Below are 27049 nucleotides of genomic sequence, written 5' to 3'. Positions count from 1 at the left end.
TTCCAAAAATTGGCAAAAAGATATAATTTATAATGTATTAATACAATTTATTTTTAGAATCCGTCTTCGCTAGTGGCTACTGTATATTTTGACTGTACTTGGTGCATTTTAGTATATTTCATTCTCCACTTGGCCGTTTTCAACCGATGCCAACCTGGTCACACTTTTCCACGCATAACAAAATAGTACACAAGTTCCATATATTTCAATTTTCCGCGAAAATGAGCCTGGAAGTGAGCAATATAAACGGGGGAAACGGTACTCAATTGTCCCACGACAAGCGTGAGCTGCTGTGCCTGCTGAAACTCATCAAAAAGTACCAGCTGAAGAGCACTGAGGAGCTGCTCTGCCAAGAGGCGAATGTGAGCAGTGTGGAATTGTCGGAAATCAGCGAAAGTGATGTTCAGCAGGTGCTGGGCGCAGTTTTGGGAGCTGGCGATGCCAACCGGGAGCGGAAACATGTCCAATCTCCGGCGCAGGGTCATAAACAGTCCGCGGTGACGGAGGCCAATGCTGCAGAGGAACTGGCCAAGTTCATCGACGACGACAGCTTTGATGCTCAGCACTATGAGCAGGCATACAAGGAGCTGCGCACTTTCGTTGAGGACTCCCTGGACATATACAAGCATGAGCTGTCCATGGTTCTGTACCCAATTCTGGTGCAGATCTACTTCAAGATCCTCGCCAGTGGACTAAGGGAGAAGGCCAAAGAATTCATTGAGAAGTACAAATGCGATCTCGACGGCTACTACATAGAGGGTCTTTTCAACCTTCTTTTGCTGTCTAAGCCCGAGGAGCTGCTGGAGAATGACCTCGTAGTAGCCATGGAGCAGGATAAGTTTGTCATTCGCATGTCCAGGGACTCGCACTCTCTGTTCAAGCGACACATTCAGGATCGCCGGCAGGAAGTGGTGGCAGATATTGTTTCCAAGTACTTGCATTTCGACACATACGAGGGCATGGCGCGCAACAAGCTGCAGTGCGTCGCCACCGCGGGCTCGCACCTCGGAGAGGCCAAGCGACAGGACAACAAAATGCGGGTGTACTACGGACTGCTCAAGGAGGTGGACTTTCAGACTCTGACCACTCCAGCGCCGGCACCAGAGGAGGAGGACGATGATCCGGATGCCCCGGATCGTCCGAAAAAGAAAAAGCCAAAAAAGGATCCCCTGCTGTCGAAAAAGTCCAAGTCGGATCCGAATGCTCCATCCATCGACAGAATTCCCCTGCCGGAACTGAAGGATTCGGACAAGTTGCTAAAGCTTAAGGCTCTCAGGGAAGCCAGCAAGCGTTTAGCCCTCAGCAAGGATCAACTGCCCTCTGCCGTCTTCTACACGGTGCTTAATTCCCATCAGGGCGTAACCTGTGCCGAGATTTCAGACGATTCCACGATGTTGGCCTGTGGATTTGGCGATTCTAGCGTGAGGATTTGGTCATTGACGCCCGCGAAGCTGCGTACGCTGAAGGATGCAGATTCCCTTCGCGAACTGGACAAGGAATCGGCGGATATCAATGTGCGTATGCTGGATGACCGAAGTGGTGAGGTAACCAGGAGCTTAATGGGTCACACCGGACCCGTATACCGCTGTGCCTTTGCCCCCGAGATGAACCTGTTGCTCTCATGTTCCGAGGACAGCACCATAAGGCTGTGGTCTCTGCTCACCTGGTCCTGCGTAGTCACCTACCGCGGGCACGTTTACCCGGTGTGGGATGTTCGCTTTGCGCCGCATGGCTACTATTTTGTTTCTTGTTCGTACGACAAAACTGCTCGTCTGTGGGCCACGGATTCCAATCAAGCGTTGCGCGTATTCGTGGGTCACTTGTCGGACGTGGATTGTGTACAATTTCATCCCAATTCCAATTATGTGGCCACCGGTTCTAGCGATCGCACGGTACGCCTGTGGGACAACATGACCGGTCAGTCGGTACGCCTGATGACGGGCCACAAGGGATCGGTGAGTTCTCTGGCCTTCTCCGCCTGCGGCCGGTATCTGGCCTCGGGTTCAGTAGATCACAATATCATCATCTGGGATCTGTCGAACGGATCCCTGGTCACCACCCTGTTGAGGCACACTAGCACTGTGACCACGATCACCTTTAGTCGCGATGGAACAGTCCTGGCTGCAGCCGGCTTGGATAACAATCTAACTCTGTGGGACTTTCACAAGGTTACCGAAGACTATATCAGCAATCACATCACTGTGTCGCACCATCAGGATGAGAACGACGAGGACGTCTACCTCATGCGTACTTTCCCCAGCAAGAACTCGCCATTTGTCAGCCTGCACTTTACGCGCCGAAATCTCCTGATGTGCGTGGGTCTATTCAAGAGTTAGGAGCACAGATAAGCTTATTTGGTATACGTAATGTAGTGTTAAGGAATGCTCGGAATGTTTAGGATTAATGTTTTGTATTTCGTTTGTGACCCATCCCCCCTGAAATGTCGATTAGTTGTTTAAGCATAAAAGTGTAAAGTGCATATATGCGCAAGTTATCAATAAATTTTAATTAATATAAAAGTCAATCATTAAGGTTCTTATATATAATTCATATTTATTTAAAAGTCATATAAAGCATATACACAGATAAATACGTAGCTGTACGATTTGCCTACTCTGCATCAGGGATTCCAAACGTTCGGCGCACGGCTATCGAGTTCTTGATGTTAAAGATCGCACAGCGCGGAGGCTTCTCTCCGCCGAAGGCCAGGGTGTAGGGATCCTCGGGGCACTGGCGCATGCACTGCAAGCGACCCATGTTGAACTCGTGCTCGTAGACGTGCTTTGCCTCTGTGCCATCAAAGTTCCACACCTTTAGGGTGCCCTCCGTGGAGGTGGAGGTCAGCAGATTAGGCTTCTGGTTGTTGAAGCACACACCGGAGATTTCCTCGTTGTGGGCCTTTACGGACCACAGCAGTTGTCCAGGAGAACGTTTGTCGGCGTAATGCAAGGTGCCATCGTTGGTGCCCACGATGAAGTAGTCGGTCTGTGTGGGATGCCACAGGACCTTCTCCACTTCACCGTCAACTTTCCACTCAATGCTGGACGAGTTGACGCCCTCAGCGTCGCGGCAATCGAAGAGTCGCACGTATCCATCGGCACAGCCGGTAAGAATGCTTTGAGCCTCTTGCGGATGGAATTCCAGCGACTGAATCTGTTTGCCAAAAGCGGTAATGGTTGTATGAGGCTGGCCCTCGTCCATGTCCCACAGAATCACAGTTTGGTCCACGGACCCGCTGGCCAGAATGTGCTCAAAGTTGGTGTTCCAAGAGAGATCCAGCACGGCGTCCTTGTGTCCATACTGCTCTTTGTTCTGCTTCCGGCTGCCTTTGGAACCCAGCTTAAATGTGGGCTCGATAGCGTCCTGTATGTCTAGATCCCAGACTGTGATTATCGGATCCATGCAGCCGATGGCGCACATGTTGCCCGCCTTTTCGCTGCCCGCGTCGTGATTCATCCACTCGATGCACAGAGGAAAGCTTGGCAGCAGAAAGTCGTGGTGGGTGTAGAGAGCCTCCTCCTCCTGGTTGAAAACCCACACCTCCATGGAGGCGGCGTCGTCTTGAACGTGACCCACTAGAATGAGGTTGTCGCTGGGCTTGATCACCTCGTCCTCGGCCTCGGAGTCTTCGTCCTCATCGGGGATTTGCTCGCCAGCGTCCACGATGTTGGCCAGACTGGTGACATTAGCATTCGCCTCGTTGTCATACTCCTGGAATTGGAACTCGTCCTGCGGATCGCGGTTCTCACTATTGGCATCCGCGTGGTCGTCCACATCCATGTCGTTTTGGTCTTCCTCGGCATTTTCGCCCTCCTCTGCATCGTCGTCGCTCTCCTCGTCCAATTCCTGTTGCGTATCACCGATAATCCTGGCCAGCTCCGCCTGCGTCAGCACGATCTTGTCGGGACGATCCTTAGCCACGCCGCGTGGTACAAAGCAAAGAGCTGGGACAAAATCAATGCTCGGCTCCGGTGGTCCTTCCTCAGCCATTATGATTATATTTTTCAACTTAGTTTGATACACCAAACGAATTGATAAACACGTGCAGTTCAAACAAGGCAGGTTGTGTGACCAGATCCTATTAATTACGCTGTTACTAATACCAAAGACACTAGAATAATAGAATATTCTAGTGTCTTTGCTAATACTTTAAACAAATACTGAAACATACGGCATCAAACGATTTTTATATTTTTAAAAACTGTTGCAAATTTATTCGTTTATTTGGAATTAATACTTCATTAAAAAAAAGTATATATATGATCGTTCCAATTTATTTCCCCAAACAGATTTTTGGCTTACATATTATTTTGATATCCCACTTATCAGTGATTTTCATTGTTAATGCAAGATGCAATCAAAGATTAAGATAAAGAGTCCCATAAACTGGAGCTTTTGCTACCGTCTGAGATACCAGAGATATCTACGATCTTTAATCTTAAAGTTGCCCTCAAGATGGATGCACGAAAGTTTTCTACCCACATATTGGTAACTTTGTTTCAATTTATTTATATGTATAAAATTTTTCGTTAACCTTTTACAGGATACTTCGGTGGGAAAGGCGGCAGCCAATGTGAGAGTAACAGTTTCCAGGCTGGACGAGATTCAGGAATGGAGATCCCTTCGGGCGGCCCAAACTGATGCGGATGGTCGCTGCCTGCTCTTGGAACCTGGTCAATTTCCCGGCGGGATCTATAAGCTGACCTTTCACGTGGGCGCCTATTACGCGGAGCGCAATGTGAGGACACTTTATCCAGCAATTGACTTGATTGTGGATTGCAGTGAGAATCAGAACTATCACATTCCTTTGTTACTCAATCCCTTTGGGTATTCCACATATCGTGGAACATAGCTCGGTTAAAACCGAATAATGGATGTTACACAACTTACAAAAATGTAATTGATTTGAATAAAGGTTTTTTAAATGTTTATTTGTAACATCTCGGGATCGCTTTACACTTCGTGCGATGTTCGTGCATGAGTAACCGTGTCATGAAATCAACTAACCTCACGCTCCCATCCCTATTCGCCAGTGCAGTATCTTGCCATCTCTAGCCAGCATTCGGTGTCGTTTGGTTCCGCTCAGTTTGTATTTAGCGCCTGTCGCGGGAGGTTCGTGCGTTCGGTGCGTTGTCGGTGTTTGGAATTGAATGTTTTTGAAACGGCGATCGGTGGTCGAGTCGTGTGCCGGTAATTTGTATACGAAAAAAAAACATATTTGAAAATGCAAGATCGTTGGCAAGTGCTCTCTGCAAAGTGAGTGAGTGATGGATGCTTGCGTCCTTCAGTTCTTTTCTGATTCATATCCTGCACCGAGGTGCAACAGTTGTTTCGTAGTTGGATTCTGAGTGGAAACAATATTTCCATAATAATATACATATGTGTGCGTGTTTTCAAAAAGAGGCAAACAAGAAGTGGGATTTGTTATTGGAAAGTACAAACAGCGCTCCCATAGACATACACTCGATGCGGCCGAGCCAGCAAATCCCCGACAAATCTTAAACCAGTTTTAAGATACATATTCTTGGTGTCAGTGTGTGCATGTTGATTTTTTCCGGCATTGTTTTCGTTTATTTTTTTTATACTCCGCGCTGCTGCTGGCTCTGCATCTTTTTTGTGTACCCATACCCTTTGCGCCTGCCCCTAATCGCGTTTCCATTTTCTGGCCATCGTCCAGATCCGAGGTTTTGCTTTTGGGCTCCGCGTGAGCAACAAGTACCCCCGCCTAGTACCTATACCTATACCTATACCCAGACCCCTGCCATCATCTATATCTGTACCCATACCAAGTGCCTGGCCGCGTCTCGCTCCGCCTGCCATCTGAAAACCCGAAAAACTCGGAAAGAAACGAGCTTAAATTCTAACGAGATCAGCACGCCAGTTGGTAACTCTGCTCTCCCCAATTGGTCCAATTTGAATGCGGTACGAAGCACCTCCAGAATCCGGCGAAGATCGCACAAGTAATTCCGAAAGGTGAGTGGCGGTGGCTTTAGGTGATCTCATCAGGAAGCTAGGAATAATCTGTTGTTTTGGAATATTATTCAATTGGGCGAACAAACCTGTTGTTTAAGATTCACCCCACTAAGAAACCATTCTGAAGTTATGAAATCCAACTTGTTTAAGTTCACTTTTCTTCATCTTTTCCCAAATATATTACGCCGTGCGAAAATTAATAATTAATAAATAAAATTGATTAATTAACTTGTAACTTGAGTTCAAATATCATAAAAAGTATTTATTGAATTTAAATAAACTAAAAATCATCTGCCATTTATGAAATCTAATACTTTTAAGCTTTTGCTCGTTCTTCTTTAAACAAATCTTAAACAGATTAAATGTTTCATGGTTAGCTTAATATTAGTTTTTTATTATTTTAAAATGATGAAACAATGAAAGCATTCTCCGGTTTGAGCTAGATTCGAAGCTAAATTAAAATGTAGATTAAATTCAATTTTATTGATTGTGCAAAAATGTTGCCAGAACCAGTTGAGCTACAACAGCAAAATTAACACTTTCATTGTTCATTCGCCATACAAGTTCTTTGAAACGTGGGAAACAGTTTATGTAAAGTTTATATTTTAATTCGATTGTTTTTGTTTATATTAAATATATTTAAATTGCCAAGTTGTCTAGCCCGAGGAATGTTACCTCACCTTTTCTGCGACATTTCGCACAATTCGGTTTACCTAATAATTGAAAGTTCGGCGCCGAATCAAAACGCAATCAATATGACAACTTGCTAACGGTCAATTAATCACAAGACCCAATGATTTCGACAAAAAGCAGCCGAAAAATTGTGTATATGTAATTGATAATCGATCCAACGATAAACGCTTTCCTGGCCCGCAGCTCTGACCAAAAGCAATCATTAATAACTGTAGTCCAGAGATAAATTGAACTATGGCTGCGAATACCGTTAGACGGGTCGCTGGAAAAGTGTCAAAAATCGTAACCTACGTGGTTATAATTTGCACTGACGTAAAGCCAAAAACCCAATATGCGATGATCGTTAAACGCCGTAGGCAAATTAGAGAGCGGCTAAGCGGCCAAAGTGCAGAAAAGAAGGCAAAAGTTGGCCGCAAAAACAAAGCAACAGCACCAGGAAAAAAAAACATCGAAATACGAAATAGTAAAAAATAAATGTAAAAACCTTTAAGTCTGCAGAGTGGGCGGGGTAGAAATGGGGGGAAATCGCCAGTGCTTGAGCATGTTTGTCGTCGAGTTCAGCTGACATCGCAAAATGGCAAGAAGTCTCTGTATGATGCACAGAAAAAAATAGTTTTTAAAAACATCCATGCCAAATATTGCAATGAAATGCTAATTTGCAGTTCTCAGTCACATATTAGAGAAATATTTAATAAGATTTACATAAATAATTGCGGGATGTATGAACTTAACATATTCTGTTGAAGAAAAACTTCAGCTGAAAACCAATTACATAACTTACAAATCTTCGTCCATAATCAAAGTTATCCTTATCTTTCTTTCAAATAACTATCTGCTTCGTACAAATTCTGTGAATAATACCCATTATTTGCCGCCGTGTAGCTAAAATGGCAAGAGCAAACAGGAAATGAACCCGCATGCACTTTTTCAAGTACCTTTCGTTCGAATTCGCTGGCCGATTGCATCGAGTTGTTCACTCGAGCACCGGAGTTGGAGCTGCGACTTGAGCTTGAGCTTGGTCTAAAGTAAATTTTGTCGTCGTCTTGTGTTTCTTAGTTCGCCTTTAAGTTGTGCACATACCCAGCGACTTATACGAATGTTCCATGCGGGTATATTCGCACTTGCAGTTGTGAGAACAATGCTGAATGTGCGAACTATTCAATGCAGTTTCCCACCAATTACATTTAGCCTTGAATACCAATGGGCAATTGCGTGGGGCTAACACTGTTTCAACTGGGAGCTTAGAATAATTCGTTCATTCGTCTTACTTATTCAGAAACAGTGTTTAATATGCTTTTCGAAATGCAGTAGAGATTCAAATGTATTTTAGATACTTAACCTTCAAGATTAAAAAATGGTTGTGATGCATATAACTAACCTTTACCATCTCGAATTATCGAATATCACCTGCCCTTGCTTTAGTTTCTATAGTTTCTATAATAACAAAATGTTGAATCTCAAAATCACAATTCTCCGCGCTCAGCAGTTCAATTGAAAGGTATCGCCATGGCGAATGTGCACGTCTAGCCTCACCTTTTAGTTTTATTTCATTGCATTTTGTTTTGTTAATTTCCATGCAATTTCAGGGCATTTCATTCCGCTTGCGCGTAGTTGTTGTTCCCGAACCCCAAGTAGATGTTTTTCGCAATGTTTGCGCAGTTGTGTGGGCATTTGCATTTGTATCTGAGTGCGACTGTTTGAGTCCGGATTGCAGGGGTGCGGATGTGTGTGGAAGTGTGAGTCGGCCAACCTGTTCGGAACTCAAGGAAAATGAGTCAGCAACGCCGGGCCGGGCCGTGCCGGGCCGGGCTTTCGCATCCATGAGATACATTTCGAGTAGACGCCGTAAAGTGTTTACCGAGGACATCGAGGTCTGCGGGGTCCTTCTTCCTTTCTGACCTGCACTCAAGCGTTTATCCGGCGAAGGTTTTGATTATTTTGTTTCATGTGCCCTTAGCAATGTCTCATATTACTTGCAGGGAATGGGGGCTTGTTCATATGTATATACCTACATACATATGCATGTATCCCCTGCCATCCGTATCTTTTCCTCTTCGCTTTGTTCGTCGCCCCTTCGCTTCATTTCCCGGCTATGCATGGGGCCACTCTAAATGTGTTCAATGTGTAGTTTCCGATAAGCATGCATTATGATATACACTTCGAGGCCGAAGTCGTACTGCGTCTTTTTAATTGAGCTACAAAATGATCTGACACCAAAGAGCAGGTTACATAAAAAGATACATTTCCAAAACCATCTACCATCCTGTAGGAAGAAACTAATATTTGGAGATGCATTAATATTGTTTTTAGTAGGTAGAAATTTTCTTTAACCTGCTCACATTTTCCTTGATTTACTCGCGTAAGATGCACGACCTTGACAATCTCTGGCCAAGAGTCTCGGCACAATTATCGTGTTTGGCTTTAATTCCACACGCTTCGTCTACAATGTTTACCAAACAGATTTGGAGTGCGCTTAGTACCTTCCTTACCTTCCCTTACCTACTTTATGCCCAAAAAATCCAAGTGGATTGCAGCAGGTGGCGTGACTAAGACATTCCGCCATGGCAAAGTGAGTTTAAAAAAAAAAAAAATCAAAACTAATTTCAGACTTTTTGTAGCCGCTCTTTTCGGTTTGTTTCTTCTTTTTCTGTGCACTTTATAGTTCGGTAGCTGCTGCTGCTGCTAACAAGCATTCAGTCTTCCAAGCTGGCTTTTATTTTAGCCAATTTTTTATATTTTTTTATTTCTGCACACACATGAGCACTTTTATGGTTTCGGCATTAAAAATGTGGCGCAAAATTCAAACACAGAAGGGGAGTGTAATTGAAAAGGCATGAGAGATGCTACATGGGTGAGGCTAATGGGGGGACTTTGCTGGTTTTGCAAGGCGGTTGGGGGGGGGGGGGGGAGAGAGATGGTATTAGCCGAACTCAGTCGCGCACTAAATCCCAATGGTAACGCACCCATTAATCACAAAAGAGAAACAATAATGCTCGGACGAGCGAAAAAGTGGTAAAAGCCGTTTCCAAAACAAAGCCAGTTGAGAAACGACTCAAAGATGTTCCTCCAAGATATCAGCCAAGTGTTAATTAATAAGTTTAATGTTTTGCGCCATGAGCATAAGCATTCTTAATATAAATACAAGTTTAGTGAGTCAGTCAAGTGGCGCTACTCAAATGGAATAGTATTGCTTTCGACGAAATTTAGCTGCAGCATCTAGTGATTTAACTGCCTGACATTTCCACATTTCAGGGTGTGGTGCACTCATCGTCACCCATTCTATAAGGTTTAATTAATCCGAATTGCGTTGTGCAAAACAGTTAGCTTCTGTCTCTTTGTCTTTGCCAATTTTTTGTGGATTGGGGAACGGCTGTAATGGGCTAATTAAAAGCATTGTTAATGGGATTCAACGGGGGAGGTACACACATACAAGCATACATATTTCTGTAGACAAGTGTATGAAAAACAGGGAAAATACTACACTCGTGAGCATGTGTTGCCAATTAATTAAGTGAATTAAAAAGGGGTGGGGGCATAGGAATATGTCACTGTATCAATTACTTTGCAAATGAATGCGATGGGAAGTCAAGGAATTATTTTTGAAGCTAGAATAGGATTACTAAGTTGTTTATTTTTCTAAGATATTAGACAACATATTTTCGTCTGTAAATAAAACATACTTTATTGTATAAATCATTTGATATTTATGACTGTATAGTTTTCGCTTTAACGTTAACTCGTAAGGGAATCTCTTGTTTGTAAAGTTCTTTGTATATTTTAACTCATATTATATTATATTGTATTATCCCTTACCGCATTTGTATTCAGCACTCAATGAGAACACTTCGGTTGAGCCCTGCAATAAACTGCTATTATTAGCAAGCACTTATGCCCGTTTTGGCCAGCTCATTAGCCATTCTGGGCACAAGCCACGTAACAGTAACAAAGCATAAAAGGCGAAATACACGAGTTTGTCTATATGGCTATAAGCCATTCCATATTCACACCATTCACGATGGTTTATCAGGTTGCATGCACGCGACTCAAATCAATTGCCACAATGACACACATACAAATTGTTGTTGCTGCTTGATGGTAGATACTTCTCGCAGTCACTGTTACAGACCCAGACAATAGCCTAATGCCCAAACCAGAACGATGACGAGGCAGTACCGCGAAGAAGACCTTCACGGTGGCAAACAAGATGTACATATATGCAAAAGTATATTCTGTAGACTGAGTAACAACACCAGTCGCATTCTATATTCTACGTCATCCAAGGAAAAGGGGCGGTGGGAGGGGCTCGCTCGAATCGAGACAATTGCACGTGCTTTGCATGTCGAATTACAAAATAACGAGAACAACAACTTGTAACTCACTTTACAATCGACAGCTACGCAGAAGCTCTTTTCAGTTACAGAGCAACAGGTTTTTGATACCTTTAAAAAAGCACTCAGAAAAATAACAAATACCTTTCATAACAATTGAAAACAAAGTCTAACTGCATAGTCCAAAATATCCAAACAAAATGTATTGTAATTATTAGTTGTTTTTAAAAACTTTCGATGCAGGTGCATTAGTCATAACATTTTGCTTGCTTAACGTTTGACTCTGTCAAGCTGCTATTCTATTCTTTTAATTTATTATATTATATAATATATTTTTGTTCTTTTTTTTAAGTAGAATTTTTATTTTGCTCAAAAAGAATCGCTCAGAAGAGGGGGCGTTGTTTGCTTTCTTGTAGCGGTTCTTCGTTCTGCATAATTAGAAGGCCTCTTCTTCGGGGCATCAAATATTCAATCGACACAATGGCACACATTCGACCTCTATTCTCCTCGCGCTTTGTTTTGGCCAGTATATCTTATATTTTTATTTTGGCTGCTTTAATTTTATTTGGGTTAATGCTGAAAAATTGTCAGAGCTGGCATACAACTTTCGTTGGGCCAAAGAGCGGAAAAAATGAGAAAAAAAAACTAATCTTTTGCACACCAAAGCCGACTTCTTCGCCAAGATCATGTCCGGCTTAGTGTCCGGGAATTATAAACTTCGTTTATAAACAAAGTTTGACGAAGAGACTGGTTGCCTATGTTAGTAACTTTGCTTTTTATACTCACAAGAGGTTAAAACGATTAGGCATTAATGTTGGCCAATCTTTTTGATGCGTTTCTTGTATAATTTGCGCGCTATTAGCGTACTTATTTTTAAGCACTTTTTTTGGTTTACTTTTTGGGTCATTGCTATTAAGTTTTTAGGTAGCAGATGGGTGGTTTGTCTCTTTGGTAAGGTCGTACATATGTACATATACATATATCGTGAAGAAAAGCCTAACGACTTACGAACTTGGCGCAGTAAAAGTTGTGCAGAAATTACACCGACCTTGAATTATGCTTAACCTTTAGTTTATTTACTAAAGATTTAACTATTTCATTAGTATCAATTCTTTGTTTGGATCTTTACATTGATGACCTATTCATCTTTAAAAGGTTAATAAATTAGAAACGATAAAATATTAATAGATTTCCGTCTTCTCGAGCAGAGCTGCAACGAAAGCAGAGCTTAATCGTTTGACTAATAAATATTCATCTTGTTATTTATTTACTTTCCCTTTTGTCCATTTATCAGTTGGGGATGTTAAAGGAAATGTTTCACTTAATAGAAGAAATGAGCTCTCCAGTCTCCAGATAAAGCACGGACAGATATATGTTTATGGGTAGTACGAGAATACACGATCTCCAACCTTATCGCGAACTGCATCCGGACCACACCCAGGGATTCGAGACACACTCAAATGAAACCAGATTCAATCTCCCTCCATTCAACGGAGGAATGTTCAGAAGTCACTTGGCGGATTTCATGCTCCGTTGGCTTTGATTAGAGCGTTCGATTTGTTTGTTTGATCCGATCCGATCATGCCGGCAATTAAATTCAATGAAATTTAATTTCGCAATTGAATTTCATTTTCAGCGTGCTTGCGAATTACTCGAGCGTTTAGACTTAGCCAAGTATTTATCGCCCCCGCAATTTTCCCTTTCGCCTCTGGTTTTCCAATTTTCACTAGCCCACAAAAAAGCCAAACACATCGAACATTTTAGTGTATAATAGCCGGAGCACTCAAAAAAAAAAAAAACATTTCGAAATATTCAGATTGCATTAATCATACACTTAAATTGTTTGTTATTGCTTTGACTAAGAGTACTTATGATAAAGGTTTTTCTAAATTTCAAATTTTTCTATTCGTAGTAACTTATAGCTGGTGAGTTTATGAATGAAAGAAAGGGTTCATAAATATACGAAATAATATACTTATGTTTCCAGCATGAAAGTGTACTTTATAATATTCGATTTAACAACAGGTTCTTTCGCCGAAAGGGGGAATCCATCTTATTAACCATATGAACATTACACTTTAGTTTTGTTTCGGTTTCCGCTATTCATGTTTATGCCCCATTGACTTATACTCGATATGATCGAAGTGGAGGGGCTTGGGAAGACGACCAAGGGGCGAGGTCGATTTCCAAAGCTGGTCCGTACTCGTTTCATTGCCGATCATTCGGGTTTGAGGTTTACGATATTCTATTTAACGGCTCATCGGGTCTGATCGCCTATGGATCATTCCCCCAAGCGGGGGGATCTCGAGATTTTTCTTTGTTCCCAGCCCGCTGCAATCTTAATGTGCGGCTTAGGTGAGTGACTAACGGGCAGCTAAACCATGAGTAAGTGGCCCCCAGGTCGTGGGTAGTTCGAACAGTTCAGTTGTTGTAGATGGGAAATTATATTACTTTTGCCAAGTTTGCCAAATTAAAGCCATAAATGGACAAATGGTGATCTGGAAATGACGTATCAGCAGTCAATTAAAAGTCGGAATGACTTTTGTGCTAAGTGAGTCACCATAGAGATTCAGATATTAGAGACATATATATTATGCCTTATTTAACCACATGCCATAAATTATGTTTTATTAACAATTTATGCCTGCCCGCTTAACCAAGTTTGAAATCAACCCAAGATCATATTTTCAGCACAATTAGAGCATATTAAGTGTGGCAAGAGTGAGTGAGTGAGTAAGAGGTGTGGAGGGCGAGACAAGGAGAGAGTACGTACTTCTTGTTACTTTTTTTTTCCACTGTTTTCAGAATATAAATTAACGCAACAATTAACAGAAACGAGTTTTCGAGTTAAGTTAAGGGGAGAAAACAGAATGGAGTGAAGAATCTGGCCATGGATGATCTTTCGGCGGCAAGGGGGAAAAGATTGGAGTGGCAAAGCTGCTTTATTGAACAACACAACTCTTTAACTATTTATGAGGGACCCCCGCTGAAGTGGCAAGTTCTTGTTTTGAAAAAAAAAAAACGGACCAAAAACCCAACGAAGCGAGGGAAAAGAAAAGGGATAGACTTCACTGAAACATTAGAAATTGAGTGGTGGCAACGAAGAAAATGTTAATTTTTATGCCACATTGATGATGACTCCGAGTTTCCAAGGAAAAAAACCATGATTCTATCAAAAAGTTGTTTCTATTCAGTGCTGCAAAGTACTAAAATCGTTTGAGTTATTTAAACAAAGTGTGGGTTCTTAGCATCCAAGTGATGTGATATTGAAAACTTTGCTTGTGGCTGTTTTTTTGTTTGTATTTTTTCGCCTCTGGCTTGATGTGGTCTTGTGGTTTTCCAGTTTTCAGTGTTCAGTTTCTTGTTCGGGTTTTCGGTTTTACTTTTATTACCATTCCACTTACGAGCCGTATGGCATTGAAGTTTTGCATTACTCCAGACTTTGGGCAAATTCTGTCTTCGCTGAATTCGCAATCGCTGTCGTCATTTCTTGGCCCACAAAGTTATGTGACAAATTTTCCATAAATACATTTGGCCGGCGGGCGAGAGAGTTCAGCAACCTCCATCTGAACTGACCTATTTGCGGCAATTGCCAGGCGGAAAATCGAAAGAGAGAAAGTGAGCCATAACATCCCAGAATAAGCAGTTCGGAAAAAACTGGACACTTTTCTGAGGAAAATCAAATACATCTTCTGAGATGATAATCTATAATAGCTCCTACTCTCAGATGTATAATATTAAGCACTTCTTAGTATAATCTTTGCATATATTTATTCTCATATGAATAACCAAGTGTTGGAAAAGGATATGTAATTATTATAATATATAATGGTTTGCATACCGCACAGCAGATAATTATGTCTTTCGTTTACTTATTATATATATTATTATTAATTATTTGGTGGAAATAAAAAGCAAAGTTTTTTCCTCACACTCGTATTTTGGTTTATTTTTATTTTTATTTGCCCTGATGAGTCATAAAAACTTATAATTTTGCATTCTCAAAATGTTTACACATATACATATGGATCTACGCATTTTGTTCTCCCGCCACAAGCCAAACTAATTTAGAGAAAACAAAACAAATGACAAACGAAATTCAATTAGGTTTTGAATGGGTAAAATTAATGGCAAGAGACCTCGATAAAAGCTGACCAAAACGGGTTTAGAATCTACGATTCGGAATAATTTATTCATGGATTCATCATTTGATGCGATGCATTGTTCGATGGCCGAAACCGAAACTTTTACTTTTCATCATTGTTATGGTTCCACTGTGAGTGCTCCTCATCTTCGAAGAGACCCTCGAAGAGATCTCCCCTGCAATTAATCTCCGCCAGCCCCAAAACAATCCAATTAGATAACCCAGGGCCTACACATTTTCAGCGGGCAGTGAAAGTTTACGGCTCGTTCTAGCCCACTGGGCCAGTACCCGGAATCAGAAACACGAAATCCGGAATACGATCGCCATTTGCATAAAACACTCATCGAATAAAAGCCCTGTGCAGTGGGCAGTCGTTCGAGTGCTCGATCTCAAATGGTATATGGTATGGTATCGTACGTGGAGAAGATGCGTAGAAATCAGATAATGTTTTTTTGTATACACATGCTTATTCGGCGATTGATGATGATGATATTGCTCGCTAGAGTTTCACTAGCAGCCGTGAAAAGCATCTTGAAGATTGCATCGCAAATGGTAATGTGCATCACGATTCCAATCTCCCTTTTTACACAAAGTAATCAACAGAGTACCTTTATAGAGTTTAACCTATTTCATAATTTGCATTTTGGAATACAATTTAAATTGTGACCGCTTCAACTGGATTTAAGAATCTTATAAAATACTTAAAGGGAACTCAATTATTTTGGCCTTATTTAATTGCAGGCTTAGTTTACTTTCTCACAAAGGACTGACCTATCCCCTCCCTCGTTGACTTCTCCCGCCTATCGACATTTTTGCAGGCCCATTTCTATGCAAATCAGCTGAGAACACGCACACATCAGTTGGGTGCAAAAAGGAGGAGGTGGTTGGGTTGGATGGCCTCATATACTTATAATGGGGCACCGGCTTTCAATACACCGCATGATATGCGATATGGATATGCAAATTCAAAGGGGTTAGGTTGGGCGTAAGGGGTGGCGCAGGGTTTTTTCGAAGGGATTGGGCCTAGCCCAATGTGCAAATTCCTTTGGCCACGGGCTTGGCAAAAAAAAACGTGACAAAATGAAGTCTGTTTCGGGTATTCAGGCCTTACGTAATGCGCCTGTTTGGGTCTCCAGTTCTCAGCCATTGTGGCATTGTAGTGCCGGGGGATAATCAAGATTTACGCCCGACTTTCGCCGCTATCATCGGCTAATGGGGCTGGGAAATCCAGGAGACGGATGGCAGATTCTGCCGGGGGTTCGTGTTCCCTTTGTGGGTCAATGACCGTCCAATGTGTTGATTGATTCTAATGCTGGAGACTTTTCCAATGCACAGTGAAAAAAGTTTTGGAATAGAATCGATTTTTATGCACTATTATCTAAAGGCTGGCAATCTAGCCAAATCATTAAATGGCAAATTGATTTTATTTCTTTAGGTAACATTAAAAATATATTGTTTAACAAATCGCTCTGACAATTATGGTTAACTTTAAGGTGTTGTGTTTTTTCTTTGAACTCATAGACATGTGTATTGACTATAGATCATTGCTCGTTTTCGATGAACATGAACTTGATGGGTTCATAAATAGCTTACAGACAGTTCTTGGGCATGGATACAGATGCCCCACACATGTGTCCCTCGGAAGCAGCTGAACCAACCTTGGATTGCATCACTTCACCCTCGAAAACCACGATCATTTACTCAATCTGTTTTTGTTCTTCTTTTTTTTTCAGACCACCAACAAAAGAGATTCGAACAATGTAACGACAACTAAAACGATCTAAACACAATCGAAAGGCGGAAAATTATTGTATTGCCCAGAAATCAAGTTGAACAGACGCCAAAAAAGCACTTCAGCGAAATCAGGTGAGTTGGGCAACGGATTTGGAATTGCTTTTGGGATTGAAAAAAACATTCGTTCATAAATGATGATGTGCAATCATAATTCGCTTTGATCATATATTTTTCTGCTTAAATAGAGCAATTTCAAATTGCCATGAGAAATGGTTCTCTTAGGCAAGAGTGTATTAAACCCCTGAGGATGGAAAACGAACAACCAGTTGTTTATGAGTTTGTTAAAGCTCTGAAACTTTGGCATTTATTATGTTTCTTTGGCTTTTTCAAAATTTACGTTTATGCGCGCAAGGAACCCTTCAAAGTACTATATTCACTATACCTAAGTGAAATGTACGGATATATATATGCTAATATATATACTTATTCGCACCTGGGCGACGTGTCTCTGTTGTTATGGTAATGTGAGCTTCGTTTTGGGGTTTCATTCTCATTACAATAACGCTTTTGCCCTCATTGTTTGCAGGCAGCAAAAGACCTTGGTTGCAGATCGACCTTGAATCCGCGCGTGTAATTCAAACAATATAATCAGACTGATTAACGCGTAAACCATGCAGCTTAACACCTTCTCGCCGGAAAAAGAGACAATAACTCTGTCAAAGAAAAGTCGAACAACCTTGTGGCGTCCTCAGTTTTTGATGGCTCAATTTTTGGCCAAGCGCATAAATTAGACAGTCGGCTTCTCGGATTTCCTTGACTAATTTCAAGGAGGTGGAAAGCCTGAACATTGCTGATGAATTTCCACCAACTTGGCTGCTCTCCAAAAGCACTTGGTATCCAAGAGCGCAGGGATTCTGTTGCAGAGAGGAAGGAAGTCGTCGGCTCCTTTTTGCCTTATTTGGTTATTCGGTGACAGACTTCTGCCAAATTCGTTGACTAGGTCAGGCTCTCTCTGTTTCTTTTTTTTGCATGGAATTGTGTGTGTGTGTGGGCTTCACTTTTGTTTTCTATTGGCCAAAGTGCGACTGCGCAGGGAGAGAGGGAGCCATTAAGGTCCTGGCAACATGCCGTTGGCAACATAACTTCTTTAAAGTTTTCGCCTATAAAATACACTGAAAATATAGGCTAGGCTAAGCTAAAGAGCTATATTAACACTATTAAAATGATGTAAATATGTTTTAAGGTATTAAATAGAAATAGTTACATTTAAACCGAGTTGAATAGCGAAATCCTTTTCCTAAAGTTGAGTCATCAGATACTCCAATGTTCTTTGCAACATATTTCCAGTGCATGCAAAACTGTGTGAGCAATGATGCTGCGATGCCGCCCACGCAAAAAGAGCAAGCAAGATGGCAGGATGACAGAGGGAAAGGGACGGCGAACTGAGAGCACATCTCGCAGTTGCGCTCCTTGACCTTGGGCACGAACGCACTCGAAGCCAACAACCCCACCCCTTCCCCAAAAAAATGCTTTACCCTTCGGTGATGCGAAATCCGTACAGAAATTCCGAGTCAGTCGCTCACTTCCAGCAGCCACAAGTTGTGGCCACGCGGATGGAATGAAAAGTGGGAAGAAACAGTGAGGAAAAAAGTGTTGAAAAGTGTTTTTTTTTTTTATGCTGAATGGTGAACGGAACGATCCCCCGCAATGGCAGCTAGTCCCATCGATTCGCATCTGGATCTGCAGTATGTAAAGGGCGGAATCCGGGGTATGGAACTGCAATTCCATCTGTTTGTCAATTAAAACGACGCAGAATATAAACAGCAAATAAATCAACAAGAGCATCATCACAGTCAGTTTAGTTCAGAATCGAGCTCAGAATCTCTGAATCAGCGATTGCTGCGTCATCATCATCAGTGCTCTTATCGGAACTCTTACTGACCCCCAACCCCATCGATTCGCATCGATTTCCATCTATCATACACAGATTGATTGATACGAAGGTGGGGACATTTCCATCAGCTCCTCGAATGGGCCCTAGGGTTCAAAGTTCGCATTTGTCAAATGGAGCGAAAATAGGGACTGTATAAACACGCCTGCCGTTTGAAGAGCCCAATCAACTAGAATGAGATGAGATTAAATGGTTCTGTGAAAAACACAGGTTTTCACTGGACTCAGTCCCCTTCGAGGGTCGATGGATAATTTATTTGTGTTTGCGAACCTCACTTAATATCTGCTGCTGTTGAATTTCAATTAATTGGCTAGCGATTGGGCAGCAAAAGTGGATAAGAACTCAAGGGGCTTAGTTAGAATTGCAAAATTGGGGCTTACATCAGATAAGAAATGTATTCATATAACTTTTAGGTATTTACCATCTAGTCATAGCATTGTAATGATATTATAGAAACAATATACATACATATGTAGGCAATATTTGCTAATTGATTTTCTTATCACAACACGCCCACTTGACATTACTTGCTCAACATTGTGCTATTGCCAAGTCGCGTAAAATATGGCTCATTACATTTGTGTTGGCCAAAAGTGGCAGGAATGTTTATGCTCTTCTTGGCCATTTGTATATATTACCTACCAATCTTTGTGTACACAAGATACAGCCATCTCTTGCCTCATAAGTAAGCAAATATTTCATTTTCCTCGCGTTTTCATTTGAGATTCTTAATAAAGTTGCTTGGTAAATAAAATAAATCATAGAAATAGCAATAGATAAATTTGATTTATTAAAGCCAAAATTTGCATTTTCCCCCTACTTCGTCGAGAGTTTTAAAATTGCACTTTTGCAGCCCTAACTTGGGCATTTTCACACTTAGAGACGACCTTCAAATGGCCCGAATCGCCCTCGATTCGCATTTTGTCCAAAGTCATTAAAATTGATGACAGATCCATTCAGTTGGCGGCAAATAGGGTGAGGTAATAGGTACTCCACTCCGGAGGTTGTGCACGTTGTGATTGTGCGATGAGCATGCACTTTTGTTCAGCCCGGCTGTTTGCTTTTCCTTCTCGGCTTGTTTGAGTTTTCCGGTCAGGGGCACTTTCCTTTTCAATTTGTCCAGCTCTTTTTTGACTTGGCCATTATGCCATTTGGCCGTTTTGCAATGACGCTCGCTGACCAGTGTTAGCCATTGGGAATTGTGCTGAAGTGTCGTTAACAAGTGGCTACACTGGGCAAAAAATCAGATTCATTCTAATGTCACTTTTTTTTTATTGAAATCACAATTACAAGAAAGTAAACTTTGATTTGAAAAATTCGAATAATAAAATAGATCATATATATACATATATATTTTTTTAATGGATTAAAATGATATCATAAATAAAACGTAGCTTTTGCAAACATATTTTGAAAGTATCGCACATATTATAAATAATTTTAAACAGCAAATGAATATAATTATGGTATTATCCTATAGTTTTTTTCTGCCTGTAGTTAATGGCTTAAACAGAGGCGAGAATCTCTAACTCACGGAGCTGAGTTTGCTTTAAAGTTAGAGCCATAAGTTGGCTTCCTGGGCCATTGTGTATAGCCATCTTCGTAATTAAGTTGGCAAATTTGTGTAATGAGCTAGTGCAATTATAGGGGCTGCTCCGTGGTTGGGCCTATGCAAATGCCACACATAATTATAGTTTGCGGCCGGCGTATTTTTTTTTTTTTACTTTAGGCTGTTTTGGTTTTGGCTTTGTTTTTCTTTGCTCGTTTCGTTTTCATTTTCATTTTCCCTGCAGTGTTTGCTTGCCCACTTTGCCTGGTGAACCAAGTGGCGAGTGTGTGCTCATCTGCGAAATGCAAATGAAAGTCAAAGTTAATTTGTAAGATTTTCACGTTGAGATACAAGCTCGCGAGACCGCCGGCAAAAACTGCGTGACGGCGATGAGTTACTTTTGCGGCTACGGTTAAAAAAAACAGAAATGAAGTGAGATAAAAGTGCCAGGCCACGTCTCAATTTTCCGTCTGCCTGCAGTCTCGTCTCGGTGGAAAATCGGTGAAAAAAACCCTCAACCGGGGAAATCAACGCCTGCGTTTTGCATTGCGTCTTGCCTGCCACGAAAATGTGGCATACTTTCGGGCTGTTAATCAATTAGAGCTGCGGAAATTGAATGGATTTTTTAATGGCTGGTGCTCAAATAAATGACGAGGGAAACTCCAGCTACTAGCTAATTTATAATTAAGTATTATTAAGAGAATAAAATTGCCTTTGACAGGACAATCCTTGTTTCATTAAACAATATTCCTTGAATTTGAGTTGAACGTAAATTTAACAAGAGGCCAAGCTAATGCTGTTTCAAAGAATACTACAACTACATTTTTAATTTAATTTATAATTAACGTATGATGGTTAGCGTTTTATTGAAACAGATTTCTAAGAATTACCTTAGCAAAGAACAATTTACCTAGCTGTAAAATAAATCTTTTAAGTGCGGATTCTTTAATTCGAGTGTGTGAATCGTAAACAAACTTGACTCATAAACTATTTAGCGTTCTAATTCCCTCCCCATGCCACATTCTCAATTGAAAGTTTTAATGAATTTCGCCTTGGCATTCCCCCAAGTTCAATGCCAAAATCGCATTCATTTAGTGGACTGATCCCCCCATTTATATCATCTATATGCCAACCAGACCCCCAGTTCAGTAATTTCGTTTAATTAACAAACGTTCAAAACGAAATGAACATTTTGCAGTTGTGTGGGCTGAGTGCTGCTCATTTGTCTGCCCCAATCAACATCATCGTCATCGTCATCGCCATCGCCATCGCGGTTTCTATCATCATTACGGAGCTCTTCATCATTTCATCAACTGGGGGGTGCAACCACGAGTGTCGACACGAATCCCCGGCTGCAGTTTCCATTTCAATGCGCAAAAAACGCTTAGACTGCAATTTGCGCTTGTTTCAACCGGGAAAAAGGGTTGCCAAGGGGGGGGGGGGCTTCAAAAGGGGCGTGTTCTCCCCACTAATTAGCACATCAAATACTCTGTGCACACGGAACACGTACGTATCGCGTAGTGGGTGGGGTTGTTGCCTGAAAGGGGTCAAATGTCAGCTCAACGCATAGCGCTATTTGGACAGCCCAACTAACTGGGTTAACTTACTGGCTCTTTGGAGCGTTAGTTTACCACGCTCGCAAATGCACTAATTACCACTTATAAATTAGGCTGCCCAAAAGTATGCAGTGAAAAAGGTGTCAACTGCATTACTCGCCAGATTGCTACATTTCAGTTAAGGTATAGTAATTATTTAAAGTGCTTAAATAATACTACTATTTGAGTAGATTAACAAACGTTTAAGCATGTTGTTTTCGCGCTTAAAAAAAAAAACATAAAAAAGATGGAGCCTGCCAAAAGATCACGATTTTAGAATGATTGCTCATTTGAATATTTATCGTTACTAAATCAATACATTTTTATGACGTAGACCCGCAAATATTTAACCATCGCATTTAAACCACTCGTAAATCATGTTAGTGACCTAAGATGATCTGCCTGATGTAATTTAAATCTCACAACGTCTGCTGTGAGTGTTCGGCATCCCCGAACTTGGCATGAATCATCCGCTCGAGAAGCCATTACTCACATCCCATTCGTCCGGCGCCAAAAACAAAGCCAAAATAAAGCCCAAGACAGCAGAGGAGGACCATGAGCCAAAAGGCATATGCACATCGACAGAGTCTGCAGGCCACAGAGTTCAGGAAAAGGGGCAAATTCCTAGATGAAAATAGCTTTCCTTGAAATGCCTTTGGACCAGCCGCGATTTTCGATGCCAGCGATTCGAGGGAATCCGCCGAACAAATGGAAAATGCATTCTGCTCATGCCGGACTTGTATTTATTGGATGACTCGGGATGATCGAGTGGGTTGACTGAACTAAGAATGGGCTGGCATTTTTGGCATTTAAATTATTATGAATCACACTAATTCCTAATGCTTTGAGCATATTGTCATCTATGTGAAGTCGAAATGAATTCCTTGCTTTAATACATAAATAAAAAAAATGATTGATTCATTTAAAACATTCATTACACATTTTATGGTATTTACAGGCGCAAGTATAGAGATTTTTCCAAATTTTCAAAAACAGTATTGTGATTGTTTTTTTAAAGAAAGGGGAGTCACTTTCAAACTGAATTCAGACTCTTACTTGTTGCCTTCTTCGGTTGACAGGTAATTATTTTAATTGCAAAAAACTGTCATTGTTTATCTTTAATTACAAAGTCAACACATCCAATTACCCAGTATTCAATAAGCAATTATGTTTAAGATCCGCACAAATTGAATTAAATGCCACAACTTAAGGATTCTCTCAACCAATTTCCCTGTCACTCCGTCATTCTGCAAAAGACTGAGTTTTCCGCCAGGTTGTGGTGACTTTTATCGCGAATGCAATATGACATTTAATTTCCCCCCAGAACACCGCCATAATGGAGATCCATTAGTGCGGTGTCGCAGGATGTCAGTGCAGTTTGAGTGATGGGTATGGGTTAAGTCACGGGAAGTTCCCGTACGGAGGACTCCGATGCGGAAGATTCCGTCTTCGTAGTCTAGAGAAGATACATATATTTCCATTGCACAAATATCGCTAATACCGCATACTCGCAGATGGCAATTACAAATAGTTTTCCCTTTTTTTTTCCAGCATGTCTTCCGGCCTGATGTCGTGTGTAAGGGAAAACTCGCCGCCGCTGGAATCGGAGTTGGATGCCAGCTGCGCCGGGGGACCATTGTCATTGCCGGCGGGCCGCGCCCACCCGCACACCCACGGCGCCACCTCAACGCCCATCTCCAGTCCAGGAAACGATGCCCATCAGTCCCCGACCGCCGGTGAGTTATCTAATTGCTTTCATAATACCACCAACGAGCAGAGCTGAGCTGCGGCTGAGCAAATAAACAAACACATGCCGTATTCCTATTCCTGCCAAGGAATTTCTCGTTGGGCTGCGTTATTAAATCATTCAAGTGCGGAATGTGGGATTATGAAATTGCCTTGGGGGCCTTTGCTCTCGCTTTCCGGGAATCGCTTACAGTATTGAGGATTTCTCCTTCACGTGTTCATCATTTCGGGAAAATCCCCCCAGGACACGGGTTGCGAAAAAGGTTCTCGCTGATTGCCAAAGGCTTGGAGTTTGGTTTGATTGCCATCCCCGAGGGTTGATTGCAGTTTGGCAGGTTTTAGCCATGGCTTTATGTATGCTTTATGGGCTTTGAATATCTGTTGACCTTGTTGGGAATATGTCAACATATTCGACGCCATGAAAAGTCATCAATAGGGTCCTTGGCAAAGAAAAAATTCCTTTGTTGTAGGTAATATAAGGTTTTGATACTAAAAATATGATAGTGTTTACCTTTTTCGCAAACTATTCGTGGATTATATCTCATAGAACTCCAGATTTTTATTATCACAGTAAAATATCTATTCCACTATTGAGTTTTATATGTTATATATACAATGAATTTCGTTTACTTGGCCTTCATTACATCACTTGCCAGAGTAATGCCATGGATGATCATATGGAACGAGATTGGGCCTGTGCTCTTCCTTGAAAACTAAGTGAAGTATCATTGTTGCGATCGGTTTGCAAAGTTCAGAGACGTGAACCCCTTTTGCAGATCCCGATCGTATGGTAGTTAGGAAAGTGTGTGTTGCATACCCAACAAAGCCATGTTATTGTAAACACCCTATACGAGGTGAGGGTATATGCGACTTGGGCAGACGATTCGGTACGCACAGAGATGTAACAGAGTTCATGTGCTGGTTTGTTGGCTGTTTCGTATGTGCATAATTAGTGGGTTGTTTTGTTTTGGCTTTCGGTTTGTCGACGCCACCTCCACCTGAATCAAATACAGATGCAGATACAATGAGCCAGAGATAAAAGTGGCCGTAATACATATTCAGATTGAGCCACATCCACATGGCTGCTACTGCACGAATCTATATACTTCAGTTCACATGTGAACTGGCCTTTGTGTATTTGTTTTCGTTGGGCGAGCCCTCATATAGCCACCGACAACTGAATAACTGGATAATGTTTATATAATTGTGGGTATTACTGCCTACACGTGCTAATTAACGCCCCCAACTTTCTACGGCTAATGCAAATGCACAGCGAATACCGACATACAACCTCATAGGTTCTGCCTGCGGATTCGTAATGGGAATAGGAAGCTTTATCCATTTGGGGTCACCCCAAAACCGTGGTCGTTATGACAACTCCCACAAAGAAACGCCATCAACAATAACGGACCGCACACATATTATTCACATGTGTTAGTCTCAAACATGAATAAATGGATCGATGGACAGTGGTTAAAAACGCACTAAAGATATTAGTTAAAAGTTTATTACCTCTTGGTGGTATATTTAAGATACTTAAGGTACTCGGTATATTCAAGTTTATTCTAAACTTTTAATATAATTTAAAATTCTCTTTTTGATTCCATTATAATCTTCAAATTACATTTTCGTGTTTTGTGTATCTAAGTTAATGCAAAATAGGTGCTCTTTTGATAGCATTAGAAAATCATTGTTAATTGTCTCTATGTAGCTATTGCATTCAGTTACATTACCTCTGATTGCATAACACAGTGATTGGTAGTATGAGAGCGGTGATATAGTTATATATTTATTTTTTGGACAGCTCGCGGAAGTAGTAAACATATATGTATGGTGTTTTATTATTTGATTAGGCTCGTCAAATCGCTTTTATGGCCCACTGTGCTGTTGTGTTGCTAACAGCGCTGTTAGCCGCTCAGACGGCTGGCAGACACCTGCAGTGAGCCGCCAAGAAACGCTAATCAGTCCGAATTGGCAACACAACGCGGCCAATAAGCCCAATCCCGTCGTTGTCGATGACTCTATTCGATTCATTTTAGCCGAGTTCAGTTGAGTACGCTGCTTCGCTTTTTTCTTTCTGTTTCTGTTCGGGCTTTTTCGCTTCGTTTCGTTTTTCGTAGATTTCAATTTCAGTTCCCGAGTGTGTGAGTATTATTTGCTTGTATTGTATTGTGTTGGGGGTCTGTTATTTCGATTTCCATGGCGGTCTTTCGCGCTGTCCCATTGATTCAATTCATTCTGTGCGCTCCGCTCCACCTGAACACAGGTGAGCAATTTCGCTGCCGAACGCGCCGGTTATTGCACTAATTGAATTGTCGCTGAATGCAATCGCAATATTCAATCGAATCCGTAAACCCAACTCGCAATTCGCCATTCGCAATCTGCTAGCGATCAATCCGAATCCCAAAGATACAAGAGCTACACAAAAGAGATGCAAAAGTCAACAAAGTTTAATCAATAATATCGGGAAATATACATACACCACGCGTCGAGTCATCGAACTAAGTGCAAACTTGTGTGTGCCGCTAAGTGAAGTTCAACTAAAGCAGATACACTTATGCCTAAAGATATATGCCATATTCTGTCTTCTAACTAAAAAAAAAACAAGCTTGTTTACAATAGGCAACAATCAGTAAAGTAAACAATTCGCGGGAATTGTTCAGTTGAATAAAACATCTGGCGCTATTTCGGTCTTTATGATACATATTTAAACAGGTAATAAAACGTATTTTTTTTTTGACTAGAACGAAGTGTGAAATTTGTGAAATTCTTTCGATACTGAATACCTTTTTGAATCTTCTTTTTGAATATGCATTTCAATCATATAAATGGGTATAGCCCAATTAAAACGCCCGATGAGCATATAGTTTAAAACTATTTACACACTGGACCACAAAAACCATGGGCCATTCATTATATAAGTTGACAACAGTTTGGAGCTTATCAAGCTGATGATGATGGTTTGTTTTGGTCTCAATCCCATCTCTCCTCGAAGAAACCTCGTTACGAGCAGCACCTGGGGATTGGGCCAATTGATCGACGCCTCTAATTGAAGTGCCACATAAGTTGTGTAATCAATTTGCTGCGTTGTACCGCCTGTTGTCGTTGTGATTTGTCGCGTTCGAGTGCGAACACCTCAAGTAAAAAAGCACTACATTTTGGCCTGGTTAAGACTGATAAGCCAAGCCATTGGCCATTGGCACGCAGACGACTGATTGCAGTCGTCGTCTTTTGGGCCACAGATTGGCGATAGGTCTTCGCTGGAATACGTTCTGATTGGCATTCGATCTTTAAATAAAATTGCCAGAAAATGTACTCAAATACAATTCTTAGCAC

The 27049-nt window shown here is 41.4% G+C and overlaps 4 protein-coding genes, 1 long non-coding RNA gene and 1 other non-coding gene across 11 annotated transcripts in view, besides 1 other annotated feature; 3 read left to right on the top strand and 3 right to left on the bottom strand.

Annotated features, from left to right (window-relative positions):
- The first annotated feature begins 153 nt into the window (after positions 1-153).
- On the top strand, positions 154-2515 carry Taf5 (TBP-associated factor 5). The gene has a single exon (NM_057609.6). The coding sequence runs from the start codon at positions 222-224 to the stop codon at positions 2334-2336; it is 2115 nt and encodes a 704-aa protein (NP_476957.1). The 5' UTR covers positions 154-221; the 3' UTR covers positions 2337-2515.
- Positions 2516-2530: 15 nt separating this feature from the next.
- Positions 2531-4079, bottom strand: nclb (no child left behind). Its single transcript, NM_136779.4, has one exon. The coding sequence runs from the start codon at positions 3988-3990 to the stop codon at positions 2611-2613; it is 1380 nt and encodes a 459-aa protein (NP_610623.1). The 5' UTR covers positions 3991-4079; the 3' UTR covers positions 2531-2610.
- A 24-nt stretch (positions 4080-4103) lies between these two features.
- Positions 4104-4141: a mobile genetic element.
- Positions 4142-4434: 293 nt separating this feature from the next.
- On the top strand, positions 4435-4935 carry CG30016 (uncharacterized protein). Its single transcript, NM_165804.2, has 2 exons — positions 4435-4488; positions 4544-4935. The coding sequence occupies exons 1-2, from the start codon at positions 4456-4458 to the stop codon at positions 4850-4852; spliced, it is 342 nt and encodes a 113-aa protein (NP_724982.1). The 5' UTR covers positions 4435-4455; the 3' UTR covers positions 4853-4935.
- Positions 4936-5055: 120 nt separating this feature from the next.
- The window catches only part of CG30015 (uncharacterized protein), a 35670-nt gene continuing 13676 nt past the window's right edge, over positions 5056-27049 (top strand). For 2 of the 6 annotated variants that reach the window (NM_136777.4, NM_001103792.3), the window contains exons 1-3: positions 5056-5973; positions 16872-17004; positions 23519-23703. In NM_136777.4, the coding sequence (NP_610621.2) occupies positions 23520-23703 (184 nt within the window). In that variant the 5' untranslated portion in view covers positions 5056-5973; positions 16872-17004; position 23519. Of the gene's footprint in view, positions 5974-16871; positions 17005-18445; positions 18618-23518; positions 23704-25676; positions 26429-27049 lie in introns of those variants that run through there. The other 4 variants (NM_001259330.2, NM_165802.3, NM_001273944.1 and 1 more) reach the window with 4 other exon arrangements.
- Positions 19636-20132, bottom strand: lncRNA:CR44302 (long non-coding RNA:CR44302). Its single transcript, NR_124510.1, has one exon. It is a non-coding gene; the product is annotated as a long non-coding RNA:CR44302 (long non-coding RNA).
- On the bottom strand, positions 25332-26281 carry asRNA:CR45136 (antisense RNA:CR45136). The gene is made up of 2 exons (NR_124509.1): positions 26194-26281; positions 25332-26131 (listed from the first exon to the last, which is right to left on the bottom strand).

The sequence above is a fragment of the Drosophila melanogaster genome, chromosome 2R (genome assembly GCF_000001215.4).
Source record: "Drosophila melanogaster chromosome 2R".
In the NCBI taxonomy this organism is placed as follows: Eukaryota; Metazoa; Arthropoda; class Insecta; order Diptera; family Drosophilidae; genus Drosophila; species Drosophila melanogaster.
This window is presented reverse-complemented; position numbering and strand designations above follow the sequence as displayed.